The sequence below is a fragment of the Crocuta crocuta genome, unplaced genomic scaffold, assembly GCF_008692635.1.
Source record: "Crocuta crocuta isolate KB4526 unplaced genomic scaffold, BGI_CrCroc_1.0 scaffold167, whole genome shotgun sequence".
NCBI classification, from domain to species: Eukaryota; Metazoa; Chordata; class Mammalia; order Carnivora; family Hyaenidae; genus Crocuta; species Crocuta crocuta.
The window spans coordinates 4,368,660-4,392,386 of record NW_027532406.1 but is presented as its reverse complement, the minus strand read 5'-3'; the positions used below and the strand labels follow the sequence as shown (position 1 = coordinate 4,392,386).

Genomic DNA, 23,727 nt, shown 5'->3' with positions numbered 1-23,727 from the left:
TGTGCACGGGAGCAGAACTGCTCGCCGGCACCCGCCGCCTGCTACCATTGCTGGGACCCAGGGCTGCTGGGGAGGCAGCTGGGCCCGCCTTGCTTCAGAGCAGAAGCCCCGCGCGGGGTGTCTGGGCGCGCATGCGTGATGGGGGTGCAGGCGCCAGTGGGGAATGATTGAGTGAGTGCCCGCCAGCTGCCAGCCTGCAGGGAAGGGCACACAGGTGGATGGGAAGGGGTGTGGAGGAACCAGAGGGGCTGCAGCCTGGGTGGGGTAGAGCCTGAGACTGAGCATGAATGTGAGTGTGTGTGTGTGTGTGTGTGTGTGTGTGTGTCTGTGTGATTGTGTAGTGGGATAGGATCTAAGCAGACAGAGAGACAATTTCTATGGGAGGCAGGGGTACGGGAATATACTAGGTGCTGCCTGAGCCACAGAGAGAGGAGAGAGAGAGAAGGAGGGAAGAGTGAGGACATAGGAAGAGAGAAGATACAAGGACAGGACTTTGAGGCTGTAGAGAAGAGCAGTGGCTTTTTGAAACCATGAGAGATGAGGGTGTCTGTCCCCACGGAGGGATCAGCACTGTCAGAGCACAGTGGCACCCAGTGGGTGGCAGTTCAGAGGAAGACCTGGGAAAAGGCCAGCACAGGCAGGAGCAGCTCGGGGCATAAAGCCCAGCATCAGTGATGGGTCTCTGCAGAGCTGGTAAAGAGGCACCGCAATGAGGTGCAGGGATATAGGGGGAGAGCGTGTCGGCAAGGGAGGCCCTTGGTCCAGAGCAAGTGAATGGAAGGGGGTGGCAGATGGTGACTACTCACTGAAAATAGGCTGGGGCACAAGGGGGCCCTTACGAGGGGGCTAGGAGAGGAGAGGAACTGACTGCTTGTGAAGTAGTAGGTTCTGAGAGTGGCCATGAAATGTGATGGGCCAGGCTGGGCAGGGTTGACGGCATACAGCTGGCATATAAGTTGAAGGGAGCACTGTATCCAGTGGGTGCCAGGTGGAGAGCCCTGGGTGGGTTGGGCGAACTAGGCTGCCCTGGCCTTCAATGGTGATGGCCTCTCTCGGTCCAGGTCCTGAGCCACCTGCACATACCAAGACCAAACTTGGGCAGAAATGGGGGTCCTTATCTGAGGGCCAGGGGCCTTGGCTGAGGGACCTGCATTCTGGAAAACTGCAGCCAGAGACCGCTGATCCATGATAGGCATGGCTGGAGGCTCTGAACCTGCCCCTTCTAGGCAGAGGCTGGGTTAGGAGCATTAAGGCAAGAAAGAGATTGCCATGAGGACCCATCTAGCTTCTAGAGGGCGAGGACAGTGACCCAGTAGGAGCACTCTGAATCCTATGGCTGAGCCCTCAAACTGCAAGAAGACCCCTCTATCCCAGCCCCTTCAGCAGGGGCAGCAGGGGAGGGGAGTGGTTAATAGCACACAAGAGCACAGGTGAGATCATATCTTGTACCGTGGCCATTTGACCTTGAGCACGTTGACTGACCTCTCTGAGCCTTAGTTCCATTCTGTAAAATGGAGGTAATACTGGTGCTGGTCCCACCGCTGCCAGGGTAGAGCTATCAGGAAGACGGAATGAAATAAGGTGTGGGAACCGCTGGCCACAGTGCATAGCACATAGTGTGTGCTGGAAAGGGGCAAGGGGCACCATCTTACCTGCCCCCTGCCCCATAGCCAGGGGCAAAGATGGGCGTTTGTGACTCAGGCCTGGCCAGTCTGTGAATTTGGCTTTCCCCGCACCACAGGCTCACCTTGTCTTAACCTTTGGAATCTCCCCCTCCGTGCGTATTTATTGTTTTCCTTTTTGTCAGCAGAAGAAAATTACACTTCTGCCGGCATTGTCCATCACGGAAATAAGCACTCGCAATGCAATTATAAAGGCCCAAATGAGGGGATTAGTTTTGCTGGTGATGCCAGTGTTGGGGAGAATCAGAGGAGATGCCTTATCAATCAGGCTCCGGACGGCAGCCGGTCCCAGCCGCGCCTTCTCCCCATCGTGTCACCAGCAGGGACGGCTGCTGACCTGCGGGCCCCTGTTCCTGGGCCGCACGCGCTTGCACTGGAGGAGGCTGGTGCAGTGAGCCGCCTCCGAGCTGGGGGCCCGCGGTAGGGCCCTTCCCCAGAAGCTCCCTGGGCTTCCCAGTGTCTGGCCAGTCGCTGTCCCGCAGACCCAAATACACCTGAGCAAGGAGGTCTCTCCCGGGACTCATCAGTCTAAAATAGCGACCCATCACCCGCTAGACCCTTTTCTGCTTTATTTTCCTCACAGTCGTGACCACTGTCCGAAACTATGTTCCTCAGGTATTTCTCCCCAGCATTCTTGCCTTCTCCTGACCGTTCCTCACGTGCCAGCAAGGATGTTGGCGTACTTTTTGCTGCGGCTCCAGAACCTGGTCCAGTAGCTGGCACATTGGAAGAACCCAGAAAACATTTGGTGGATACATGTCTGAGAGTGTCTGGTCACTGTCTTCACAAACACGGGCCATTTGGCAAGTCCCCTACTCAGTCTGCAGGGCTCAGGCCAGACATCAGAGCTTGAGGGACTCAGCGGAGAGGCTGCACGCCCTAGGCCACCTGATCGGCCCCGTTCTGGCTGCCCATGGCCCACCATGGTATCTGCTGATGGAAGGCATCAGCCCCCACCCCAGAAGGAAGGTCATGCCAGCCCTCGGTGGTTGGCAGTGGAAATGCCAGATTTTACTGACTTTGGCAAAGATCTGGACCCTCTGCTGGACACAGCTGAGGATACAAAAATGAGTTAGATACAGACTTCTTTGTCAAGGGGTGGAAGTGGGGCAGACAGGTAGTTTTCAAAAATGTCAGATTGTACCCCATATCCCCAAACAGGTACAGCCAAGGGCTCTTAGATCAAAAGCAGTGAGCAGTCAGGGAGCTGCATAAGTGAGGGGGCATTTGGGGTTGGTCCTGAGGGATGGGCTGGGGTTTGGATGGCAGTTACAGAAGGTGGTAAGAGAACAGTGCAGATGCATCATGGAGAGGCAGATACTAGGTGGCCAAAGCCAGCCAAGCCTTGCCAGCAGGGTGCTGGTCTGGATCCATTTCAGCAACAGTAAGGAGCCATCGAAGGTTTTTGAGCAGAAGAAAATCATTTTCACCTTGCTTTGGACCTGGGCCTCTTCTGACAGTCTCGGTTAGCAGTAGAGTATACTAGTGTGTACCTATGGGTGGGATTCTAGCCCTGGGGGACAGTAGTGGGTATATAGAGGCACCTCAGGGGAGGCCTGCAGCACAGTTGAAGGGCTCACCTGGAACACTGTTTGGCATTTCTTAGAATGGCCAGGGACAGTTTCAGAGCCACCCAGCCTGGCCAGCTGGGCCATCCCGTCCCCCATCCCTGCAGCTGTCTGACTGGCCTGCAAGACCCTGGACATCAGCCTGCAGGAAGATGGATGTATGTATGCATTCCTAGAACAGGGCAGGTAGGAAGGTGTTCATGGCATGAGGGGGACGTGTGTCCTCTGTGCACAGACCCTGGTCACTTCCCAACCACTCCTTCCTAAAGCGGGCTCAGGAGTCACTGTCTGTTTGGCATAGCAGAGCCGCTCCCTGGCTTCCACGGGAGGGACGTGGGGGTTACGTATCCATCAAGACACTAAACCGTTTGGAGGCCAGCTCTGCCTCTGACCACCTATGAGATCTTGGGCAAGTTACCCGCTTAGAATCCTTTCTGCTTCTTCATTTGGTAAAAGCAGGGAGCAGGGGTCATACCTAGCTCCTAGGGCTGCGGCCAGAATGAAGCATGTGTGTTGTGAATGCATGTTGTGGAGGTGTGGAGGTAGATGTTGCTATAGGTGACAGAGATCCTGAGCCCCCCTGTCCCAGCCCCGTGACCCCACCGTGTTCTCAGGGAGCGGCAGCCTGATGGGAGGTGCTTCCAGTGTGTCCCGGAGGGTGGAGTCCTAACCCAGCCTTGGGGAGACAGAGGACAGAGGTGGGTGAGCCAGGCAGGAGAGGAAGGAAGCGGTCCAGGCAAAGGGAGCGGATGGGCTGCACCAGTCTGCACAGAGCTGCACATGGTCTAGCCTGGCTCCGTGATGGGGCTCGAGCCGGCAGCAAAGGCCTGATGGCAGGGCCACCGGTGCGTGTCCCCTGAGGACACCGGGGAACCCAGGAGGGCCTTCAGCAGGCCCACTGAGCCCCGCTGAGCGATCGGATTGGCTGCCTCCACCCAGGCACAGAGCCCTTGCCCCTGTCCCACCCACGCCCCTGCCCCCGCGGCTGGCCCTGGCCCCAGTGCACCGCGAGGCCCCCAGGGGGTGCCAGCTGCCCCCACCCTGGCAGGGGCACAGAGGCAGCTTTTCATCTCCTTATTCTGCTTTGTGCGTTTGAAAAATGAAAGTTCCCCCTCTCTTCTTCACCAGGCATGCATATTTCATACGGTCATTAGACAGTGGCACTAAAGGACTCACAAATCTTCCCTGGTCAGCATCAGCGGTTTGGGCAGCGAGAGGCCCCGGGGGAGAGGGGTCACTGTGGTAGCCATGGCTGTGCCCAGTCCCCCGGGGGAGGAAATGGGAATGTGGGGTGGGAGGTTGGAGGCCAGCATCTGCCTGGGGAGAGAGGACTGTCCCATCTTGTTCTCTAATTTCCCTGGGCCCCAGGGGTGAAGGAGCCTGGACAAGGGGGCCTCAGGGGTCCTTCCTGCCCTGACAGTCTGAGTGCAGTTCCTTAGTGCACCCAGATATGAAGGGCTTTGTCCCCAGGGCCAGGAGCCCCTCCCATGGTTTGATTGGGCCCCTTACTTTCTGCATGGCCCAGCCCTCCCTCCCTTTCCTCCTGATCTCCTCCAAACCTCCTAGCTGCCCTCTCTGGTCCCTGTCCCCTTCTCTCGGCCGTTTTTGCTCCCTCCCTCTTTGAATCCGCTCTCCTCCTTGGCTTTGTTCCATCTCTNCCCCCCCCCCCCCCCGTTTCCCTCCCCCTTCTTACTAGAAATTGTCCATTCATTTCCAAGCATTTATGAAGCACCCGCTCTATGCCAGGCACTGTCTGTGCTGAGAGGTGAGCCTGGGAGATGCAGCTCTTCCTGTATTGTTCCCACAAACTCTTTCCTTTGACATATGAGGATGCTGAGGCCTGAGGGGGGTGATGTTCGGTCACACGGTGACCTGGGCTGTTGACCCTGACCTAGAACCGGGGTCTCTCCACCGCACTGACCCCTCACCAAGGGCTTGATGCATCTAGTCCATTCTCCCCCAGACCAAACTGCTGGGGGCATAACTGCATAGTTGACCAGTTAGTGAAACGAAAGGGGACTTAGGGGCCCCTCACCCCCCCCTTCTCTTCTGGCCCCTGGGTGGGGAGGAGAAAGGCGGGCTAATTCTAAGGAGCTTTCTCTCCTCGCCCCTGGACTCACCAGGTGCAGGTTCTTCTGAGAACAAACTCTCCTCTTGGTTTAGAAGCAGTAACACACAGAGACCAAGGGCATGGCAGTACTGCATTGGGTTCAAATCCCTGTGCAGCTTTGGGTGAGCTCTTTACTTTCTCTGTGCCTCAGTTTCCTTAGCTGTAAATGTCCTTGTCTGTAAAAATATGTGACAAGGGGGAGGGTCTGTCAGGGAATCAGCCCTGTGTAGGAGGGTGGGTTACATCGCTCAACGTCTTCCTGGTCACCTATCCGACCTGCATCCCTAAGAAGCTATGGTGTCCTCGGAGCCTGGCCCAGTGCAAGTCTACACAGTTTGCTAGAATGCAAGTGGTGGGGACATTGAATGAGAATTTGGGCACAAGAGGTAGTCCTGTAAAAGCACAGTCCCAGAAATGGCTTCATTCTGTAGAATTAAGTTTTTTGGGGTAACTGAGACCTGAACCCTTTGGGTACAAACATTTTTTCATTTGAATCATTCGGTATAGAAATACACTATTGACTTACCTGCCTTCCTGAGATAAGTATACTAAACACAAATTTTTCTCAGAAATTCAGCTTTATCATAAAGAACATGGAATTTAATAGATTTCACAGAATCTAGAAACTTTATACTTTTTAAGGTATATTTATTTTTTGAGAAAGAGAGTGAGTAAACAGGGGAGGGGCAGAGAGAGAACCCCAGGCAGGCTCCACACTTTCAGCACGGAGTCTGATGGAGGGCTTGAACCCACAAACCGTGAGATCATAACCTGAGCTCAAGAGTCAGACGCTTAACCAACTGAGTCACTGCGGTGCCCCAAGAATGTAGGAACTTGAAAAGACCCTCAAAAAATACTTAGTACAAAGATATTGAGGGTGGGGGGAATAGAGGTTGGTAAGAGGGTTCAAACTTTCAGCTATAAGATGAATGAGGTCCAAGAATCTCATGTATAACAACATGGTGATTATAGTTTATAAGGCTGCAGCGTAGAATTGAAATGTGCCAAGAGAGCACAGCTTTAGTGTTCTTGCTGAAAAAGTTTTTAAAAGGTATATAAGTGAGGTGACGGATATGTTAATTAACTCAGTGGGGGCATCCTTTTACAACGTACATGTAAATCAAATCATCATGTTGTACACGTCAAATATATTGCCATTTTATTTGTCAATTATACTTCAGTGAAGCCAAAAAATAAAAGTATTGAAACAAAAGTTTTTATTAGTGGAAATTCTATCCAGTCACGGCCCTGAGAGTAAAGCATATGCCCCCAGGGTCAGCCCAGGGCGTTTCCTCCTGGCATCTGGCGGCAGGTGGCAGACTGCCCAGCTTCAGGGCAGTGAGTGGCCTGAATGACTCCAAGCAGAGTCACAGTGCCCGGCACATGGTGAATGCTTACTAAGGAATGAATGAATGAATGAATGACTGGTATCATTTTAACCTATACTGTGGACGGTAACCATGCCAGGGACAATGCAGGAGCCAGAAGTCCCAGCCACAAAAACCACAAAAATCTCTGCTAGACGTGCTGCCATCCTAGAGAACGGGAGAGATGGAGAGGGGCCCCGGGGAGGTGGCCTAAAGAAAGGAACCCCAGTCTGGGAGTAGGGGTCCCTGATTCTGCCCACTTTCTTATCACCTGTGTGTGACCTAGAAGGGTGACAGGAACCCACAGGACCTTGCTGGGGACTGGGCCTCAGTTTTGTGCTCTGTGAAATGGGTAGAAACCTCTGTCTTCCTCATCATGTGGGACAGTTGTGAAGATAAAATGAGGTCCTAATAAACATGGGCAGTCTTTGAAGATGGACAAGGTGTGACGTCAGGACAGGCTGGGAGTGGTCACCGTCATTACCACTGTCATCAGCATAAGGCAGGCTTCTCTCCCTCCGGTCTCTTCCAACGGCAAGTGGCAGAGGGCGAGTTGGACTAGACCACGTGAAAGAGGTCTGGTTGGACTCACAAACCAAACTGAAGGTGGAAGGGATGTCGGGGTCAGGACTCTAGAACCTGTAAGCTTCCACCTCTGTCCTCCTAGCTCTCCTCTGGGGGCACCTTCATTGCCCCTATACGTCCAGCAGCTGCTAGTCCACGTTGTTCCTGGAAGGGAGCTTTCAGCCCCAGCAATAGCAAGAAGAATCCTGGAGAAGGATTCTGATGGGCCCCCACTGTGGTCAAGGGCCTCTCCCAGCCCAGTGCCCCTGGCCATGGCAGCACAGGCAGCTCCCGCTCAGACCACTTGCTCCTCCCCCAGAACCCTGCTTTCCAGCATCAATGTCACTAGCCGTTGGTGACTGGTGGCAACGTACTGAACAGCACACCTCTAGAAGATGCAGCCAGAGGAGTCGTGTGGGCAGACCGTGGGTTTGCTGTGGACATTTCCTGGTGAGATCACGCGGTCCGCTGGGTCTGGCGGTAACGAATTCCTGTTCTCACCTTTGCAGGCAACAGACAACGATGTGGGCACCTTCGGGGAAGTCAACTACTTCTTCAGCGATGACCCTGACCGGTGAGACCCAGCCCCGGCCCCTCAGGACTCACTCAGTAGCCCCTCTGCTACTCACGAGGTCCAGGAGACTTCTCCGTGCCCAGGGAGGGAGCCGTGGCCCCATGGCTAGAGCACTGAGCCAGGAGTCAGAACCCACGGGCACCGCTGCTGGTTTGGCCCTGGCTGTGGCACAGTCTCATCAAGTCCTCTAATCTCTCTTGAGGCACAGTCTCTGACATTCAAAAGACAGCCTTGAGCTTTGGGAACGGAGAAGCTTTGAAACATTCACAACGACACAGCAAGCAATTGCCATAGCAGCAGCTGGCACTTAGGAGCCCAGACCGTGTGTCCGGCTCTCTGCCCAGGACTTTACACGCATTGTCTGATGTAACCCCCACAAGCACCAGAGGAACTCAGCACTGGGCACTATATCATCCTCACTTTACAGATGAGGAAACGCAGAGAGGCTGAGTCCCTTGCCCAAAGTCACACAGCTGGTGAGCTCGAGGGCCAGGCCTCTGCATGTGGTCTTCGTCCCCAGGCCGCCCAGTCTCCAGCAGGAAGGGGCTCTCCACGTGCCTTCAGCCATTAGGGTGGCTTCCCTCCCCACCAGACCTGTGCCAGCCCTGCCCTGTCACCCTCCATGGTTCTGGGCCTCTCTTTCCTACGTCTGCAGTTGAGCTGAAAGGGAAGCCCTCTCATTTTTAATGTGATCAAAAGCCAAGTTGAAGTCCGAGAGCAGGTCTGCTTCTAAAAATGGAGTGTCCATTGCATCTAGAGGTTCCACAGGAGTAAGACAGTGGCTGTCAGCTTGGATTACTGGTCCTAACTATCTTTGTGAATGAGCAGGAAGAGACAGTGACCGTTAGGGGCATCTGGCCGTTCTCTGCCACTTGGGACAGAGCCTCAAAATGGGAGGAAGGAACTAGCAGCAAGAGAAGTGCACAGGGCACCCCTGTCCCTCAGGGCACCCTCAGGGGCCCTGTCCTGATCACCTTGGATTTCCTGATCTCTTCCCATCTCCTTTCCCGGGCTTGGAGCCGGGACCTTCTGGGCTCGCTGGCTGGCAGCTGTGGCCCAGGTCTGGGCATACAGATGCCAATTGACAGCTCAAGGGAGGCTCCCGAGGGGATGTTGAGAGGAGGCAGGTAGACGGATGGTCTTGCTGGACCTTGCTCCTCCCCGGGCTCTTGCACAAGCCTCATCCCTTGAGCAGAAGGCCAGGGGTATTCCCCAAGAGATGACCAACACCCCTTCCCCCGCCCCCAGCTGGATACTTCGCCACACATTTAAGACATTCTGGCGCAAAACCATCTGAAATGGCAGAATCTCTGACCATCACAGTTCTCCGGCATCTAAATATCTGCACTAGGCAGACATTCCTGCTCACAGCAGGAGAAAGGTCCTTCTGCCTCAGTTTCCTCTTTGATGAAATTAACCTGCACCTTCCGGTTCCACAGCTGACTCTTGCATGTGTGCGCGCGCGCGCGCGCACACACACACACACACACACACACACACACAGTGTGGTCCTGATCCCTGCCCACCACCTCCCACCCCACTCTGCATGAGAAATAACGGGGCTTTTCTTATTTAGAGCAGATTTCTGACTTCATTCATCTCTGCTTATCACCTCGGGCAAGGACAGGCTGGTAAATACAGGCCTTACCTACAAGCTGCTTTACACCAGGGTCCCTTTCTCTGCCTCTGTCCTACCTGACCTAGGTTCTCCCTGGACAAGGACACAGGACTTATCATGCTGATCGCCAGACTGGACTATGAGCTTATCCAGCGCTTCACCTTGACCGTCATTGCCCGGGATGGGGGTGGTGAGGAAACCACAGGCCGGGTCAGGATCAACGTGTTGGACGTCAACGACAACGTGCCCACCTTCCAGAAGGACGCCTACGTGGGGGCCCTGAGAGAGAACGAGCCTTCCGTCACACAGCTGGTGCGGCTCCGGGTAAGAGAGAGGCCACGGCCTCCTGCGGCCCAGCCCTCCTCCCTCCGTCCCTCTGTGCCCTCGTCACAGAGCCGCCAACCTGCCATCCACAAAGAATTCAGCCCAGATCGGTCAGGCCTCTGGGCATTCCCTCCTCTCCCTGGTAACCGAGTGGGCCAAGGGTCGGTGTCCGCTTAAATTTCAGGTCGCCCTTCCCCAAAGGGATGTCCTCCCCATCTCCCTTGATAAGTGGCAAGCAGGATCTCACAAAGGACCCCCATCTAGGCCCCTCGGTGGCTGCGTGGAGTCAGGAACTGTTGCAGCTGGACAGAACCAGAGACCGTGGCGCACCACCCACTTCACAGACGGGGACACGGGAGGGGAGACACAGTCCCCAGAGGTAGAGGAATAGTAAAGTCAGGTCCGGAACTCAGGAACCCCCCCCCTAATGTCCTCCCACAGTGGGTCCCCCACACATCATAACTCTGACCAGAGACTTCTGACTGTCCTCACTCCCCTTCCCCACTGTGCCCACCCGGAGGAGCCAGAGCCTCCATTTACAACGGGTCTCTGAAGCAGGCAGGGTGAGGGCGGGTAGCAGGGCCGGCACGGGGTGGGGGGTGCATAGAAGGCAGGCCCCACCCACCATGCCCATCCTCCCACGCAGCTCACACCCAGGCTGGTGGGACGCCCTTGGGGTCCTCTGGGATCAGAGGCATCTGAAAAGAAGCTAATTAATACAGTCGCCCCAGACAACAGTCAAGGGGAAGAAGGATCTCTCTGACTTCATCCCAGTGCATTCTCCCTCCACCTTGCATTTGTGCCATATGCAGTGATACTCACTGTGTGCCAGACTGTAGGTATGCGGCAGCAGTCAAGAAATGGAAGGTTTCTGGGGCACAAGGAGGGCTCAGTCAATTCAGCATCAGACTTCGATTCAGGTCATAATCTCAACATTCTCAATGAGTTCGAGCCCCACGTCAGGCTCTGTGCTGACAGCTCAGAGCCCAGAGCCTGCTTCGGATTCTGTGTCTCCTTCTGTCTCTGCTCCACCCCTGCTCGTGCTCTGCCTCTCTTTCAAAAATAAATAAACATTAAAAAGGAAATGTAATGTTTCTGCTGTCATGGAGCGGACCGTGCGAGTGAGGCCGGCAGAAACTGAGTAAGATGCCATAGGTGTGGAGGGACCAGTTGCGGGCACAGCACAGGGCCTGCCTGGTCCAGAGGTCAGGGAGGGCCTCTGTGAGTGGGCTGTTCTAGTGAGACCGGAGGGTTTAGGAGATGGTCACGCCAGGCATGGTGGTGAGCCTCTCCATAAGCCCCGGCCTTCCCTATTCCCTAGGTCTCCAGCTGACCTTCTAGATTCCCACACTGGCTCCACCCTCCCCAACATGGGAGCCAGCCTCCCACTAAGGAAGGCCTGGATCCCCCAAAGCAGGGGACCCGGGGAGCCCGCCCTCTTCCAGCCCTGGCCCCTGAGGGCTCACGTGCCCTGTCTGCACTCTTCCAGGCAACAGATGAAGACTCACCTCCCAACAACCAGATCACCTACAGCATCGTCAATGCCTCCGCCTTTGGCAGCTACTTCGACATCAGCGTGTATGAGGGCTATGGAGGTAGGTGTGCAGTGGGACCGAGGGCCCAGCCGGGGAAGAGGGCCTGCAGGCCAGAGAAAGGCCGCACACTCACGCCTTGCTCGGGATGGGGTTGGCCAGATACCCTGACACCCTGGATGACCCAGAAGGCTGTCCCATAGCCCATCGGCTGGAGCGACAAGCCAGGGACCACCCTCCTATAGGATCAGGGTCTGGGTCTCTGATCAGCTACATCCTTCTGTGGGTTGAAGGCCATGGTCAGCCCAGAGTCTGATGTTACCGCAGTCTGCAGGGCCCCTGCTTCTTGCCAAGCCTGCCTGGGCAGGTCCACAGAGGCTTGTCAGCCCTCCTCTGATCCTTTGGGCGTGTTTCAGCTGCCGCCGGGCCGTGGCCACTCCCTGCTGGGTTCAGGCACAGTCCCATACTCTGGACCTTGCCCTGCCTGCCCCACTGGTGCCTATAAGCCAGGCAGAGAATAGCAGCAGCAGCCTCGGGCTCCAAAGTCATGAGCCCACCTTGTTTTGCAGATGAGGGGCACCAGAGGCCCCGAGAACAGGGAGTGACTTGCCCAAGGTCATGAGGCAAAGGTGTGCAAGCAGACTCGTGTGATCTGGCTCCTAGTTGCCTGTGCAGCTTCTTCTTTCAGTGCCTCTCTGTCCACACCAAAACCCAGCCTCTTTGAACCCCTTGCCACTCTCTCCCCTCAGTGGCCACCTCTGTGTCTTTGCAGACTCTCTTCGTTCTGCCAGGAAACCCTTCCTCTCTGTCTCTTTGCTCTGCTTCCCTTCGCCCATTAAGCGCATAACCTCTGGCTGGTTTTAAGGGCTCATGTGGGCATTCCCTCCTCTAGGAAGTTTCCCAGATGCTTGAAGAGGAGTTAGGTGCCCCCAGGGCAGACTGGATGTGCTTTGGGTGACTCAGTCCCAGCACTAACCCCTTGTGTGCCCCACAGTCGGGTCAGAGAAGTGTGGCCGCAGAAACTGTAGTCCTGGCCCCAGGTGCTGCAGCCTGAGGGTCCCTATAAAATCCATGTCCCCCGTTTAAGTTCCATCTCTCTGCCGCTTGCACACTGCAGCCTCTTCTTGACCCTCCCTTAGGCTTTATATTACTAAGGCAATGATTTTGCTCCCATCTTCCACACGGAAAGTGGCGACTTCATATTGTTGTCAGGCCTTTGCAGACCACCAGCAACCCCCACGCCTGAGCCAATGTGCCTTCCCTCCCCAGATGGAAGTGGGGAGGGGGGAGATGGCATTGGAGGGGGGGCATCTCAGCTCCCTCAAATCCTGCCTTTCCACTCTGCCTGCCTCTTTGGGTGGAGGGGTGTCTTTACCACCTTCAAGCAGAGATCTACTGAGAGAAAAGTCTAGAACCCCGTGCCCTGAGTAACCCCCCAGGAGTATAAGCAGTGCCCAGAGCAGGCTGCTGGACAGGCACGGAGAGCCCACAGGGTAAAGGGTGAAGATGAAAGAGGGAAGAAGAGAGGAGAAAGGCCACGGGAGGGAAGGCAGGGCCATAGGAGATGGAGGGTCTGCACCCCACTGTTGGCATCACCCCCACTAGCCCTGAGTCTGGGCAGTAAGTGGATGAACCCTGTGCTTATTTGGACGGCCAAGTGGTAAGAAACCAAACTAGTGAGACTGAGGCATGATGCTGTCCTCTGAGCAGCCCCCAGACTCATGGAGCGTGCCAGATAAGTAGGTGAGACAGACAGACAGATAAGCAGCCAATCGCACCCCATGGGGAAGAGCCTGGGCTCTGAAGTCAGACAAACCTAGGCTCAAGTCCTGCCTCTGTCAAGTTGCTAGCTGTGTGACATTGGGCAAGTTACCAAACCTCTCTGAGCTGGGTTTCCTCATCTGTAAAGCAGTGCTTACATCACCACCAAAATAGTCCACACCAAGTGTGCTCAGCACTGTGCCTCGCATCTATCAGGCAGTCAGTAAACCTAATTCAAGACCATGGGTCTCCAGGAGTTCAGGGGAAGGAGGGGGAAATGAGACAGGGCTGGCTAGTCTGTGCCAAGTACATCCTTCCTGCCGCAGGGGACCCCTGGCTGGATGAGCCTCTAAAGTCTGCTTCTCAGGCTCCACACTGACAGTGCCGAAACTGCTTGAGATTCTCTCTCCCTCTCTCTCTGCCCCTCCAACACTCACTCTCTCTGTCTCTCTCAAAATGAATAAACTTTAAAACGTTTAAAAAAATCTGCTTAGAGAGGGCCTGGGACCCTGTTCCTGTCATTTCAGTGATCAGCGTAAGCCGTCCTCTGGATTATGAACAGATCCCCAACGGGCTGATTTATCTGACAGTCATGGCCAAGGACGCTGGCAACCCCCCTCTGAACAGCACTGTCCCTGTCACCATCGAGGTGTTTGTAAGTACCCAGGGGTGCCCATCGTGCCCTTTCAGAGTGAGGGGTGGTGAGTGCTTCCTAAAGTGGTGGGGGCCCTGCCTGAACCCAGTGGTGTCCGACCATGCCCCCACATTCTCGGCTGTCCCCACAGCACTGGGAATCGACCAGCAGACCGCCCCGGAGGCTGCCCCCAGCAAACCTCTGTCAGGCTGTGTCCTTGCTCAGCCAGGAAGGCCCAGGCCCTGGGATGCAAGATGAGCCTGACCATCAGGCTCTAACTCCATTAGGGGGCCTCAGGGCACCCGCTGGGGAAAGAGCTGGAGCTCAAGCAGGAGGAAGTGTCGTGGGATTCCCTCATTTAGAGCCATACTTTGTGAGGTTCAAGGGAATTACTGGGAGGTCATCTCTCTTTCTGCCTCTCTCTTTATGCATGTCCTCCTCTTCCTTTTTTCTTTCCTCTTTCTGCTCCTCTGAAGATCTAAAAGGGCCTGAAACCAAACCACAGCTTGTCTGACATGAATATCAAGCACACGTTAGTGCTTTTCCATGTCTGAAATTATCAGTCACAGAATCCATCTACACTCTGGTTCATTTGCCCCGTGCTGCTCCCCTGGTGATCCCAGGGATGCAGATCCTGGTCTGACGGGGCACCAGTGGGCCTTTCCCCACCAGAGACCTCCTCACAGTGACTGCGCAAGCATGCGCCACCACCCCCCACCCCATCTCATAAAGACTGCTGCCTGCAGGAGAGGGTGAACGCGTGTTGACGGAAGAGTTAGTGCATTACCGGCTCCAGGAGGATTAGATCAGATTGTCAGGTTAGGAGATACGCTGCGATCTGACATCCGCTCGTGAAAATCTCTTCCAGAGCAGGCGTGCTAGATGAACTTCCTGGCCCAGCCGGCTTCACCAATAGCCTCTGGCGCTGCCCCACACCCGGCTTTCTGAAGCCTTGTCCTCTCCATCCTATACAGGGGGCTCCGGGTCCAGCTCCTGAGCGGGAAGGTCCTTGTCTGCGCAGGGACCCCTACTTGCTTGGTGCATAGGATGGGCTGACAGTGATGAGGTCAGGGTGAGGCCTTGCAGGGAGCCCTGCAGGTGGGCATGTGGGAGCAGGATTCTGGGGTGGCATCAGAGGGTTACGCTGTGCAGAGCCAGCAAAGAGAAGGGCAGAGTCTGAGGTGCTAATTCAGGGAGTGGCAGGAAGCCCCCCAAGGAGGTGGGGGAGGGTAGAGGAGGGCAAGGCTGGAAAAGAGATTCCCAGAAGCCTAAACACTCACTGCTTGCCTTTAACCTGCAGCGCAGCACCCCCCCTTTGAAGTATTGAGCAGGGGGTGGGTGCCAAAGAACCAGAATGCATTCTCTTCCAATCGCAACATCTTGGTATTCTAACCCATGTGACCCTGACCCTCGTTTCCCAGTCTTGATTAAACACAGCCCCAACCTCCCACCCCCAGTCCTGGTCACACTCCTAACCCTTGACCGACTCACCCATCATTTCCAACCAGCTGGTATTCTCCGCTCAGGCAAGCAATGACTTCCCTCCCCTCCCCTCCCCCACGCCCCCCATGCGTGCAAGTTGCAGTACCAGGTCTGCACATGTGCCTGCAAAACTGGTTCCTGCCTGCGAAACTGGTTCCCCCCTCAAGGGGGCACTGTGGATGGAGGGAGGCACATAGCTGTGGAGGTGTATGGTTTTGAAACCGGGCTCTACCACCCTCTAGCTATGTGACCTGGGGTCCTTAACGCTCTCTGAGCCTCAGTTTCTTCATCTCCAAAATAGGGATGGATAATCATGGTACTGCCTCATGACCTTGTCATGGGGATTAAATGAGGTCTTGCAGGTGGCACTTGGCACTTATGCATCCATGCACACGCTATCTCTGGTACAAATGGGAATTCCAGAGAACTCAGCCAGCCAGAGAAAAAGCCCTCTAGGTTTGGGAGAGGTGGATTAGGCAGAGGGTGAGAATAGGGGAGGTCTAGAGAAGTTGAGGTGGTTCTCCAGGGATGGGCAGGCAGAATTGGCCAAATGGAAATGAAAACTTCTTAAGCTCCAGTCAAATGTCAGGTGCTTTCATATTACACAATCTCTCTTAATCCCACTTGACAGATGAGGCAACTGAGGCTCAGGAGGGGCATAGAGCAGGTCCCAGATCACCAGTGCTTTCCTCACTTTCTGGCTAGTAAGTGGCATTTGAATTTGCTTGCAGTCCTGGTAAGCTGGGATTTTAATCCTGACCTGACTCCTGAATTCACATTCTTCCCTGAAGCCCTCTGCGTGTGATTGAGACAGGTACTCCCCTAGGTTCGTGTAAATTTCCTGGAGCTCTTCTTAAAATGCAAATTCTTATTTAGTGAGTCTAAGGACTGGCTGAGGTTCTGCATGCCTAACAGGCTCCGGGCAGTGTTGATGCTTCGTGCCAGGGCACCAACACTTTGAGTAGCAAGGCCTTCCAAGCTCTGCCCCGATGCGATCTTAAAACCCAGGGACTACCCCAGACCCTAGCTTCCTAACCTGTGAAGTGGTTGAGGAGCCCTGAAGGGGCCTCTTTCTCCTTTTGCGTCAGTTTCTCCGGTGGAGCCAGGGCAAGCAGGAAGAGGGTGGCCAAGGAACCAAACTAAACTTTCATTCCCTGGGAATTGAAACGTGGCCTCCCGCCCTGAGACCAGACAGCAGGGTCCCCCTGTGCAGGGGCGGGTGGGAGCAGGAATCCACTTGGCCTGGAGCTCCCTGAGCCCAGTAGGAGGGGTCATTTTCAAATCCCCTCAGAGCTGTCATTCAGGTCAGCAAGGGCCCTGCACTTTCCTTCCAAGTGTGCCCTGCCCCTGGCAGCGAGTCGGGGGTGGGGGCGGTTCTGGCAACAAAGATGGGTGCCATCTTGGCCATGAGTGAACATCCTCTCTCTAGGCAGAGCTTTGGGATGATAGAGTCACTTATGTCTAAGGACCACACTTAAAAAGGTCACCGCCTTTGGGTTGATTTTGCATGTGGGTGATTTTTAAGTAGCTGTCACTTGGCTAAGCTGCCGCCTCCATCCACCAAAGGGATTTTCTCTCAACTGAGGGGGAAAAAAAATCCCCAGCGAAGATAAGTAGCTCATGGCAGCACTCACTGCCCAGGTTGGGGGTGGGGAGAGGCAGATCAGGGCGACAGGGCTCCTGAAGGAAAAGGGGGCGGGCAAGAGGGGCCAGGTGATTCCTTTTCACCCACTGCTTGTTGGTTTTTAATAAAGAAGTCAAACTCGGTTTGTAGATTTCCCATTAGGGGACAATAAGCTTTTGTAGAGGGAGTCGCTGAATTAGAACTAATAGCGAATGCAGTGCCAGGATCCGAGGAAATATCACCGCTAATAAGTTTCTGCCTCATGCTCTGCCGCTGACATTCTCAACGCCGTCTTGCGCAGCCAAGCAGAAGGCTTAGATCTATCCATATAGGGGGCACCCGCGCTTGCACCAGAGGGATGCCTGGGCATGCTGTTGGGGCACTGGACGTCAGGGGAGTCCTCACTCCACGGGTCCTCTGAAGCGGCGGGGCCTGGGGACAGGCTGGGGAAGGGGAAGAGCAACATTGCTTTCTGGGCACCCACAGTCTGGCAGGATGGGGTTCCCCAAAGTCCCAAGGGGTAGACAGCCGCTGTGGTGCCTCTCTCTCTCTTCCATTGCAGCTCAGCTCTAAGTGACTCTAAGTGACGCCCTCAGAGAGCTCCCATGTCCTTGGGGATTGAGGCCCTTGGGCATGTGCCTTGAACACTGCAGCCTAGAGACTCCCCAGAGCCACCGCCCCAGTACCCCCACCCAGGGTTCCCAGAGAAAGGGGAGAAGGCTGAGTCAGGTGGGTTAGTGGGGCTTCCTCCAAGAGGCAACAGGAAGAGGCAAACAGGAAGAAATTCGCATTGAGTGATTACAAAAAGCCCTGGGTGAGGACCAGAGTATTTAAGGGTCAGGAAGTCCCTGCTGGCTGTGGAAGAGGTAGACAGAGGAGGCAGAGGCCATGGCCGTGCGGCCCCTCAGCCCATGCCGGCCCTGACCACTGGCCCTCTGACCTGCTTGCTGGTGAACGCTGGGCCAGATGCCGGACTGCTCGAGAACTGGAGGAGTTGGGCTCCGGGCCAGGGTGTGCTCAGGGGGCAAACTGTTCTTGTGAGCAGAGGGGTCTGGAATTCAGGCTCTGGGGAGGCACCTGCCCCCACCTGCCGGCCACTGCACACTTGAGCATCTTTGGGGCTGGAGCGCTCCTTGCTCTCTTCATTTCTGGGGGCGGGGAGGGTCCTGGAACCTTCCACTGTCATCCTGGCGTGGCTGGGGTGGAAGTTTCGAGCGGGCACCCCCCACATGGAGAACAGGAGTAAGCTTGGAGCTGCCCTGAGGGACCAATGGGAGAGCAGGGAATCTGCTACTTCCTGCTTCCTTCATTCTCCATCTTCCTCACCTTCACCTGTCTCCCCGAGGCCTGGCCTCTGTCCCTGAACTATAGCCCAGCGGGGGCTCACCTAGCACCTGGCCCCTTCATGACATACCCCTGGCTCTGGCTATACACCAAGGCAAAAGCCCTTCAGTGCCAGCCACGCCCAGCCTCCCCTTAGACCACGGAGCAAGCCCTGAAGGCCTCCCCGTCTCCTCCAACCTATCTGTTTTCCTTCCAGGATGAGAACGACAACCCGCCCACCTTCAGCAAGCCTGCCTACTTCGTCTCTGTGGTGGAGAACATCATGGCAGGTATGGGCTCAGGCGGGCGGGGAGGGTATGAAGGCAGGAAGCCGGCAGACACACCCACGATGAGTGAGGGGAGCCTTTGGAGGGGTCCCATCATCTGCCAGCCAACAGCTGTTTACAGAGAGTGAGCACCTACTGTGTGCGGGTGCTCCACTGGGTACCTGATCCCCACTCTCCTGCCGCTGCAGCCTCGCAGGGAAGAGAATGGTCACCATCAGTAACCCAACAGCCTTGATTAAGTGAGTGACCCAGAGTCGTGAATTACAGTGCTGTGAGGCAGGTCCCAGGGCCGGGGTGGCCACAGGGTGGCCGGAAAGGGTGATATGTGTTCCTACATGAGAACACTCAGCCATGTCTCTGGTGGCAGGGCCTGGCTTGCGGACCCAAGGCCACCAGCTTCACATTCAGGTTCCAAGGAACCCACTCTGTCCTACGTGACAGTTTCACCCTTACACCCAGAGCAGACTGTTCTAGGGGGGAGAACCGCCCTATCAGGAATTGCTGCAGCATCTAGAAGTGTCAGGGATGCCCCTCCGTGGCACCATGTGGCCTTCTCTAGAGCATCTCCAGGTACCTTCCTGGTGTCTGATGATTTTCTGGGCAGGCAGCAGGCTGTGCCCAGCCCCCACTTCCGTGTCCCAGTCAGGCATCCCCTGGAGAACATCACCGCTGAAGCAACCCCCCCTGGGTCCCCCACCATCCTCATGGCCTCTCTTTGGGAGAGGCCTTCACCTTGGCATTAACCCTCTTCCACCTTGTGCCTGGATAAAGGGGCTTTCAGGGCCTATGTACCTCTCCTCCTGCTCAGGGGAAGACCCAGAGTCGGATTAGAGGCCTCACACTCCCTGGAAGGGGCCAGAACGACCCATCTATCTCACAGCCCTCTGCCTGGCCCCTTAGATCCCCGGGGACTGCTGATTCATCCACACAGTAGTAAGGCCAGCCTGTGGCTCAGAGAGAGCTACGTGGGGCTGCGCCCTGTGTGCGCATGCTTTCCCCTCCCCCGTCCTCACCAACAACCCCACAAGTTGGCTTTCTAGGTAGACCCATTTTACAGAGGAAGCAGCTAAGGCTCAGACAGTTGTCAGAGGGCCCCCGGGGGTTCCCACCTGGGAGCTGTGATTCTAGAAATCCACACACTGACCCTCCTCAGTGGGGCAGTTGGGTAGCCATGGGGACTGAGGGAGCTGGAGCCCCAAACCCGGCAGACGAGGGGCTGGCCAGCACAGCTGGGAAAGGCTGATCCCCTGACCCAGGATTTCACAGAGATGGAAATGAAGATGAGGGCCTTAACTAGACTTTAAGGGGAAAGTAAAAACCCTTATAAATTCCCCTGTGAACAAAAGATGAAACAAGACTAAAATTGAATACAATAAATGTGGAATAATTTAATATGGGGCCTCATTTCTTTCTGACTCAAAGTCAAAGCTGGTCAGTCTGAGTGTATTTCACATGACAAGCAGCCAGAGAAAGGTGGATAGCAGAGGTGGGCCCACCACCGTGGGCTCCGAGACCCCTTTCTGTGGAGCCTTGTCTCCACACAGCCCAGGGAGCTCTGGCCGCTGAGCTCCCTCTCATCCCCGAGTGCCCCAGCGTCAGGCTTCCTGCCTCCTGAAGGCGGGTCACCAGGAGGTCCCGGGTCCTGCTCCCAGGGCCTGGGGCTGGGCACCCAGAGTGAGCATTCTCCACTTTGTCTCCCCTAAGGGGCCACAGTGCTGTTCCTGAATGCCACGGACCTGGACCGCTCCCGGGAGTACGGTCAGGAGTCTATTATCTACTCCTTGGAGGGCTCCTCCCAGTTTCGGATCAATGCCCGCTCAGGTGAGCGCCCCTCCCCCATGGTCCCTGTCCTCCTTACCTCAGCCAGGCTCCCCACCCCCAGCCTGGGACCTGCCCCTTTCACTGGAAGCCCTCATTTGGAGCATGCCGGCTTGGAGTGCCTGGTTTCTCCCTGAAATACTAACCTTACCCGCCCCCTGAAAACCTGGCATGTGAATGTATCCACTATCAGAGAGCTTTCAGTGGTGAAGAGCCCTGGTATGTTTAAAGTGTGAGTTCCATTTTACAAACAGCTGGCTAACAGGCCACGCTTTGGGGGCTCTCTTTCCTCAAGCTTACACGTCCCCCTCCCTCAGCTGCTGACCTATTTCTTGAACTCTGGCTCCTCTTCTTAACACTGTGTAAGCCTTGGTTTCCCCCCGGCGGAAGGAGGCTGGTCCTGTTGGGGGTGTAGAGTGGATCGCGTGAGCTGTTACGGGGAACACTCATAGAGTAGTCCTGGCACACGGGAAGTGCTAACAAAATCACGTCTTCACCGTCACTGTCTTCGGTCTTTTCATCCAGGGGCCCCATCCAGGGGATCCCCGGCTCCCTGCTCAGCCCACAGAGCCCTCACTTTTCTTCCCCCTTTCCCCATATGCCTCCTTCTGGATCTCCCTCCCTGGAAGCTGGGGGGAAAGGGGGCGGGGAAAAAGCAACAAGAGACCCCGGATCAGAGGCTGAGAAGGGATATGAGGCCCTTGGACATTCATTCATATATTCGTGCGGGCATCAGCAGGGGTCTGTTCTCCACCAGGTGCTGTACGTGGGGCACAGGATGGAATTAGCCATGAGCTGCCCTCATGGGGCTCCCGGGCCATTTAGCAGACGTGCAAGGCCCCCCATTTCGAAGTGGCCCCAATCCTGTATTGTAGGGGCACTGCCGATGCCAAGTAGGCCAGCCCTGAAATCTCAGTGGCTCAGCACAGCAGAGATTCTAACTCACACAGCAGTCCAGTACCACGTCCAGTGGACAGCCTTCGGTTCTGGGACCCAGGCGCCTTCCACGGTGTGGCTCCAAGGTCACTGCCAAAGGGAAGAGAGCCTGGAGTGCTGTCTAAGGAGATGTTTATGGCCCAGGCCTGGAGGTGACAGATGTCATTTCTGCCCACATCCTATTGGCTAGAACCAGGCAATGGCCCCGCCTACATGAAGGAAGCCTCAGGGGAAGTAGTTTCTGGCCAGCCAGCCCCTGTCAGGCAGCCATGCTAGCCTGGGAAGGAGAGCAGGAATCTGGTGGACACTGGCCACCTCTGTCTGCTACAGGCAGCCCAGGGAGGCATTAAGTTCTCCCACAAAGCCTGCCTTCAGCCTTTCTTTGACACCCTTTTTCTGGAAGCTAGGGGAGCAGGTGGTGCTGACATGTACGAGCGCTAAACCTGGCCAGAGCCATACCAAGCCTCTACGCCACCTCTGGCAAAATGGGGGCCTTCCTCCCTGCTCTCAGGAGCATCCGCCTTCAGCGAGCCCACACTTCCATGGGGCTCAGAATAATACGGTTCATTAACACTAACCGGGTGCTCAGCCCAGCATCAGGCCAGTTGACCTCCTTCCCCACTCTGAGCCGCATGCTAGCGCATCCTTCTCCAGACGGCAAAACTGAAGCAGAGCAGAGGTCAAGTAACTTGACCGTGGACTTGGAGAGCCTGAACTTATGACTCTGGAGCCCACACTCCAAATGCTACTTGATATAAGCCACATTAGAGCCACATGCCGCCACCCACATACAGTGATGGGCACGCTGACCTTTCAGCACCCATCTGCCTCCCCAGCCGGGGACCGGCTCTCCACCCCAAGGCCTTTAATAATGACATGGACATTTTCTTGCTCCCTTAACACAGCTCCTTGCACTATGAAGGTCTAAGTGTTTTCCTCGGAGCTCCTCGGCCAAATTAGCCTGGCCTGCTCCACAAAGGTGGCCTTAATTGGATCTAATTTCCCAGACAGGGGTAGCCATCTATCATACCGACAAGTTCATGTTTAAAACTTTTTAGAGATTCATTTCTTCCTTGCCCTGCCGATTAATCGACACCACCCCAGCAAGGAGCATGGCTCGGTGGGCAGACCTCTGCCAGTCTTTTGTTTTTGGCCTTAACGCCTTCACTGCCCTGCCCCCATCTGGAGCTCCCCTCTCAGCCCTGCACAAGCCAGAGGATCTGCTAGTGTGGCAGGGAGCGAAATGTGAAACATCTGGTCCAGCTCCCTTATTTGATGGTAGAATAAACCAAGTACAGAGAAGTCGAGCAACTTGCCGCAGGTCACACAGCTCAGGCAAGAGGAATGAGGGGGGAAAAAAAAGACTTACAGCCCCTGCCTTGGGGTATTCTCACAGTCTGTTGAAAGGAAATAAGCCTTTGCTGAGTGTTGGGAGCTTGACCTGTAGTTACTTAATCCTCACAACAGCTCTGATTCAAAGGCATACTAATATCCACTTTACAGATGAGAAAACCGAGGCCCCCCAAAAATTAAGTAACTTTTCCAAGGCTGAGCGTGTAGAAAGGGCTATACTCAGAATTCAGATCTGGGCCTCACTGTCCTCAAAGCATCACTCTTTCCCATAGCCCCTTTGCGATGGTAAATGGCCTGCCTACCATGATGTGCTGAGGCTGGCACACCTCACCCCTGCTCCTGAGAGCCAAGTTCAAGCACCTCTTCTACTCCTTGTTCAATGCCACCAAGTCAGTAGCTTAGAGTGGCCCTGGTGGGAGCATCACAACGAGAAAAATCAGGGAATACCTTTTTTGTTTTTGTTTTAGGGAGGCAGGGGTCAAACACCACAGCACCCCAGGTGTGACCTCCGTGTTTTAGTTATACAAAGAAAAGCCAGAAACAGGCAGGTAAATGATCAATTTTTTTTACATTTTTTTTTAACATTTATTTTTGATAGAGCGCAAGCACAAGTGGGGAAGGGAGCGAGGGAGAGAGAGGATCCAAAGCAGACTCTGTACTGGGAACAGAGAGCCTGATGTGGGGCTCGAACTCACGAACTGTGAGATCATGACCTGAGCCAAAACCGAGTCAGACACTTAACCGACTGAACCACCCAGGTGCCCCAGTGGTCAGTTATAATTGCTTGTATTTCATGGAATAACTTGCTTATACATTGAAAAAAACAAAAACCTCAAGGCAATATAATCATGTTACAAGGTAATGAAGGAAATTCTTTTATAACTATTCTCAATGCCCTGTGGGTTACTTGTCCAGTAACGAGTCACCAGCATGAACATGTGTGACACACGTCATACATTTCAACACCGGGCACTCTTCTAAGCCTTCCGTGATGTCAACCGAATTAATCCCACAACAGCCCTATGAGGTGGCTCCTATTACTTTTCCCTTTTGACCAGATAAGGAAACTGAGGCACAAAGGATTTAGGTAACAAGTCTCAAGTGATAGGGTTGCTACGATAATGTGAAAAATCTAACAAAGCTCTTTTGTGACCTGCCGTATTCTCTATC

The 23,727-nt window shown here is 55.1% G+C and overlaps 1 protein-coding gene and 1 long non-coding RNA gene across 2 annotated transcripts in view; one reads left to right on the top strand and one right to left on the bottom strand.

Moving 5' to 3' along the window:
* CDH23 (cadherin related 23) overlaps positions 1–23,727 on the top strand; it is a 370,961-nt gene that overhangs the window by 231,916 nt on the left and 115,318 nt on the right. The window contains exons 14-19 of the mRNA XM_077778722.1: positions 7,801–7,865; positions 9,570–9,807; positions 11,297–11,402; positions 13,628–13,755; positions 18,381–18,453; positions 20,155–20,271. Of these exons, the coding sequence (XP_077634848.1) occupies positions 7,801–7,865; positions 9,570–9,807; positions 11,297–11,402; positions 13,628–13,755; positions 18,381–18,453; positions 20,155–20,271 (727 nt within the window). The remainder of the gene's footprint in view (positions 1–7,800; positions 7,866–9,569; positions 9,808–11,296; positions 11,403–13,627; positions 13,756–18,380; positions 18,454–20,154; positions 20,272–23,727) is intronic.
* On the bottom strand, positions 9,657–11,396 carry LOC144243579 (uncharacterized). Its single transcript, XR_013338684.1, has 3 exons — positions 11,316–11,396; positions 10,630–10,860; positions 9,657–9,762 (listed from the first exon to the last, which is right to left on the bottom strand). It is a non-coding gene; the product is annotated as an uncharacterized LOC144243579 (long non-coding RNA).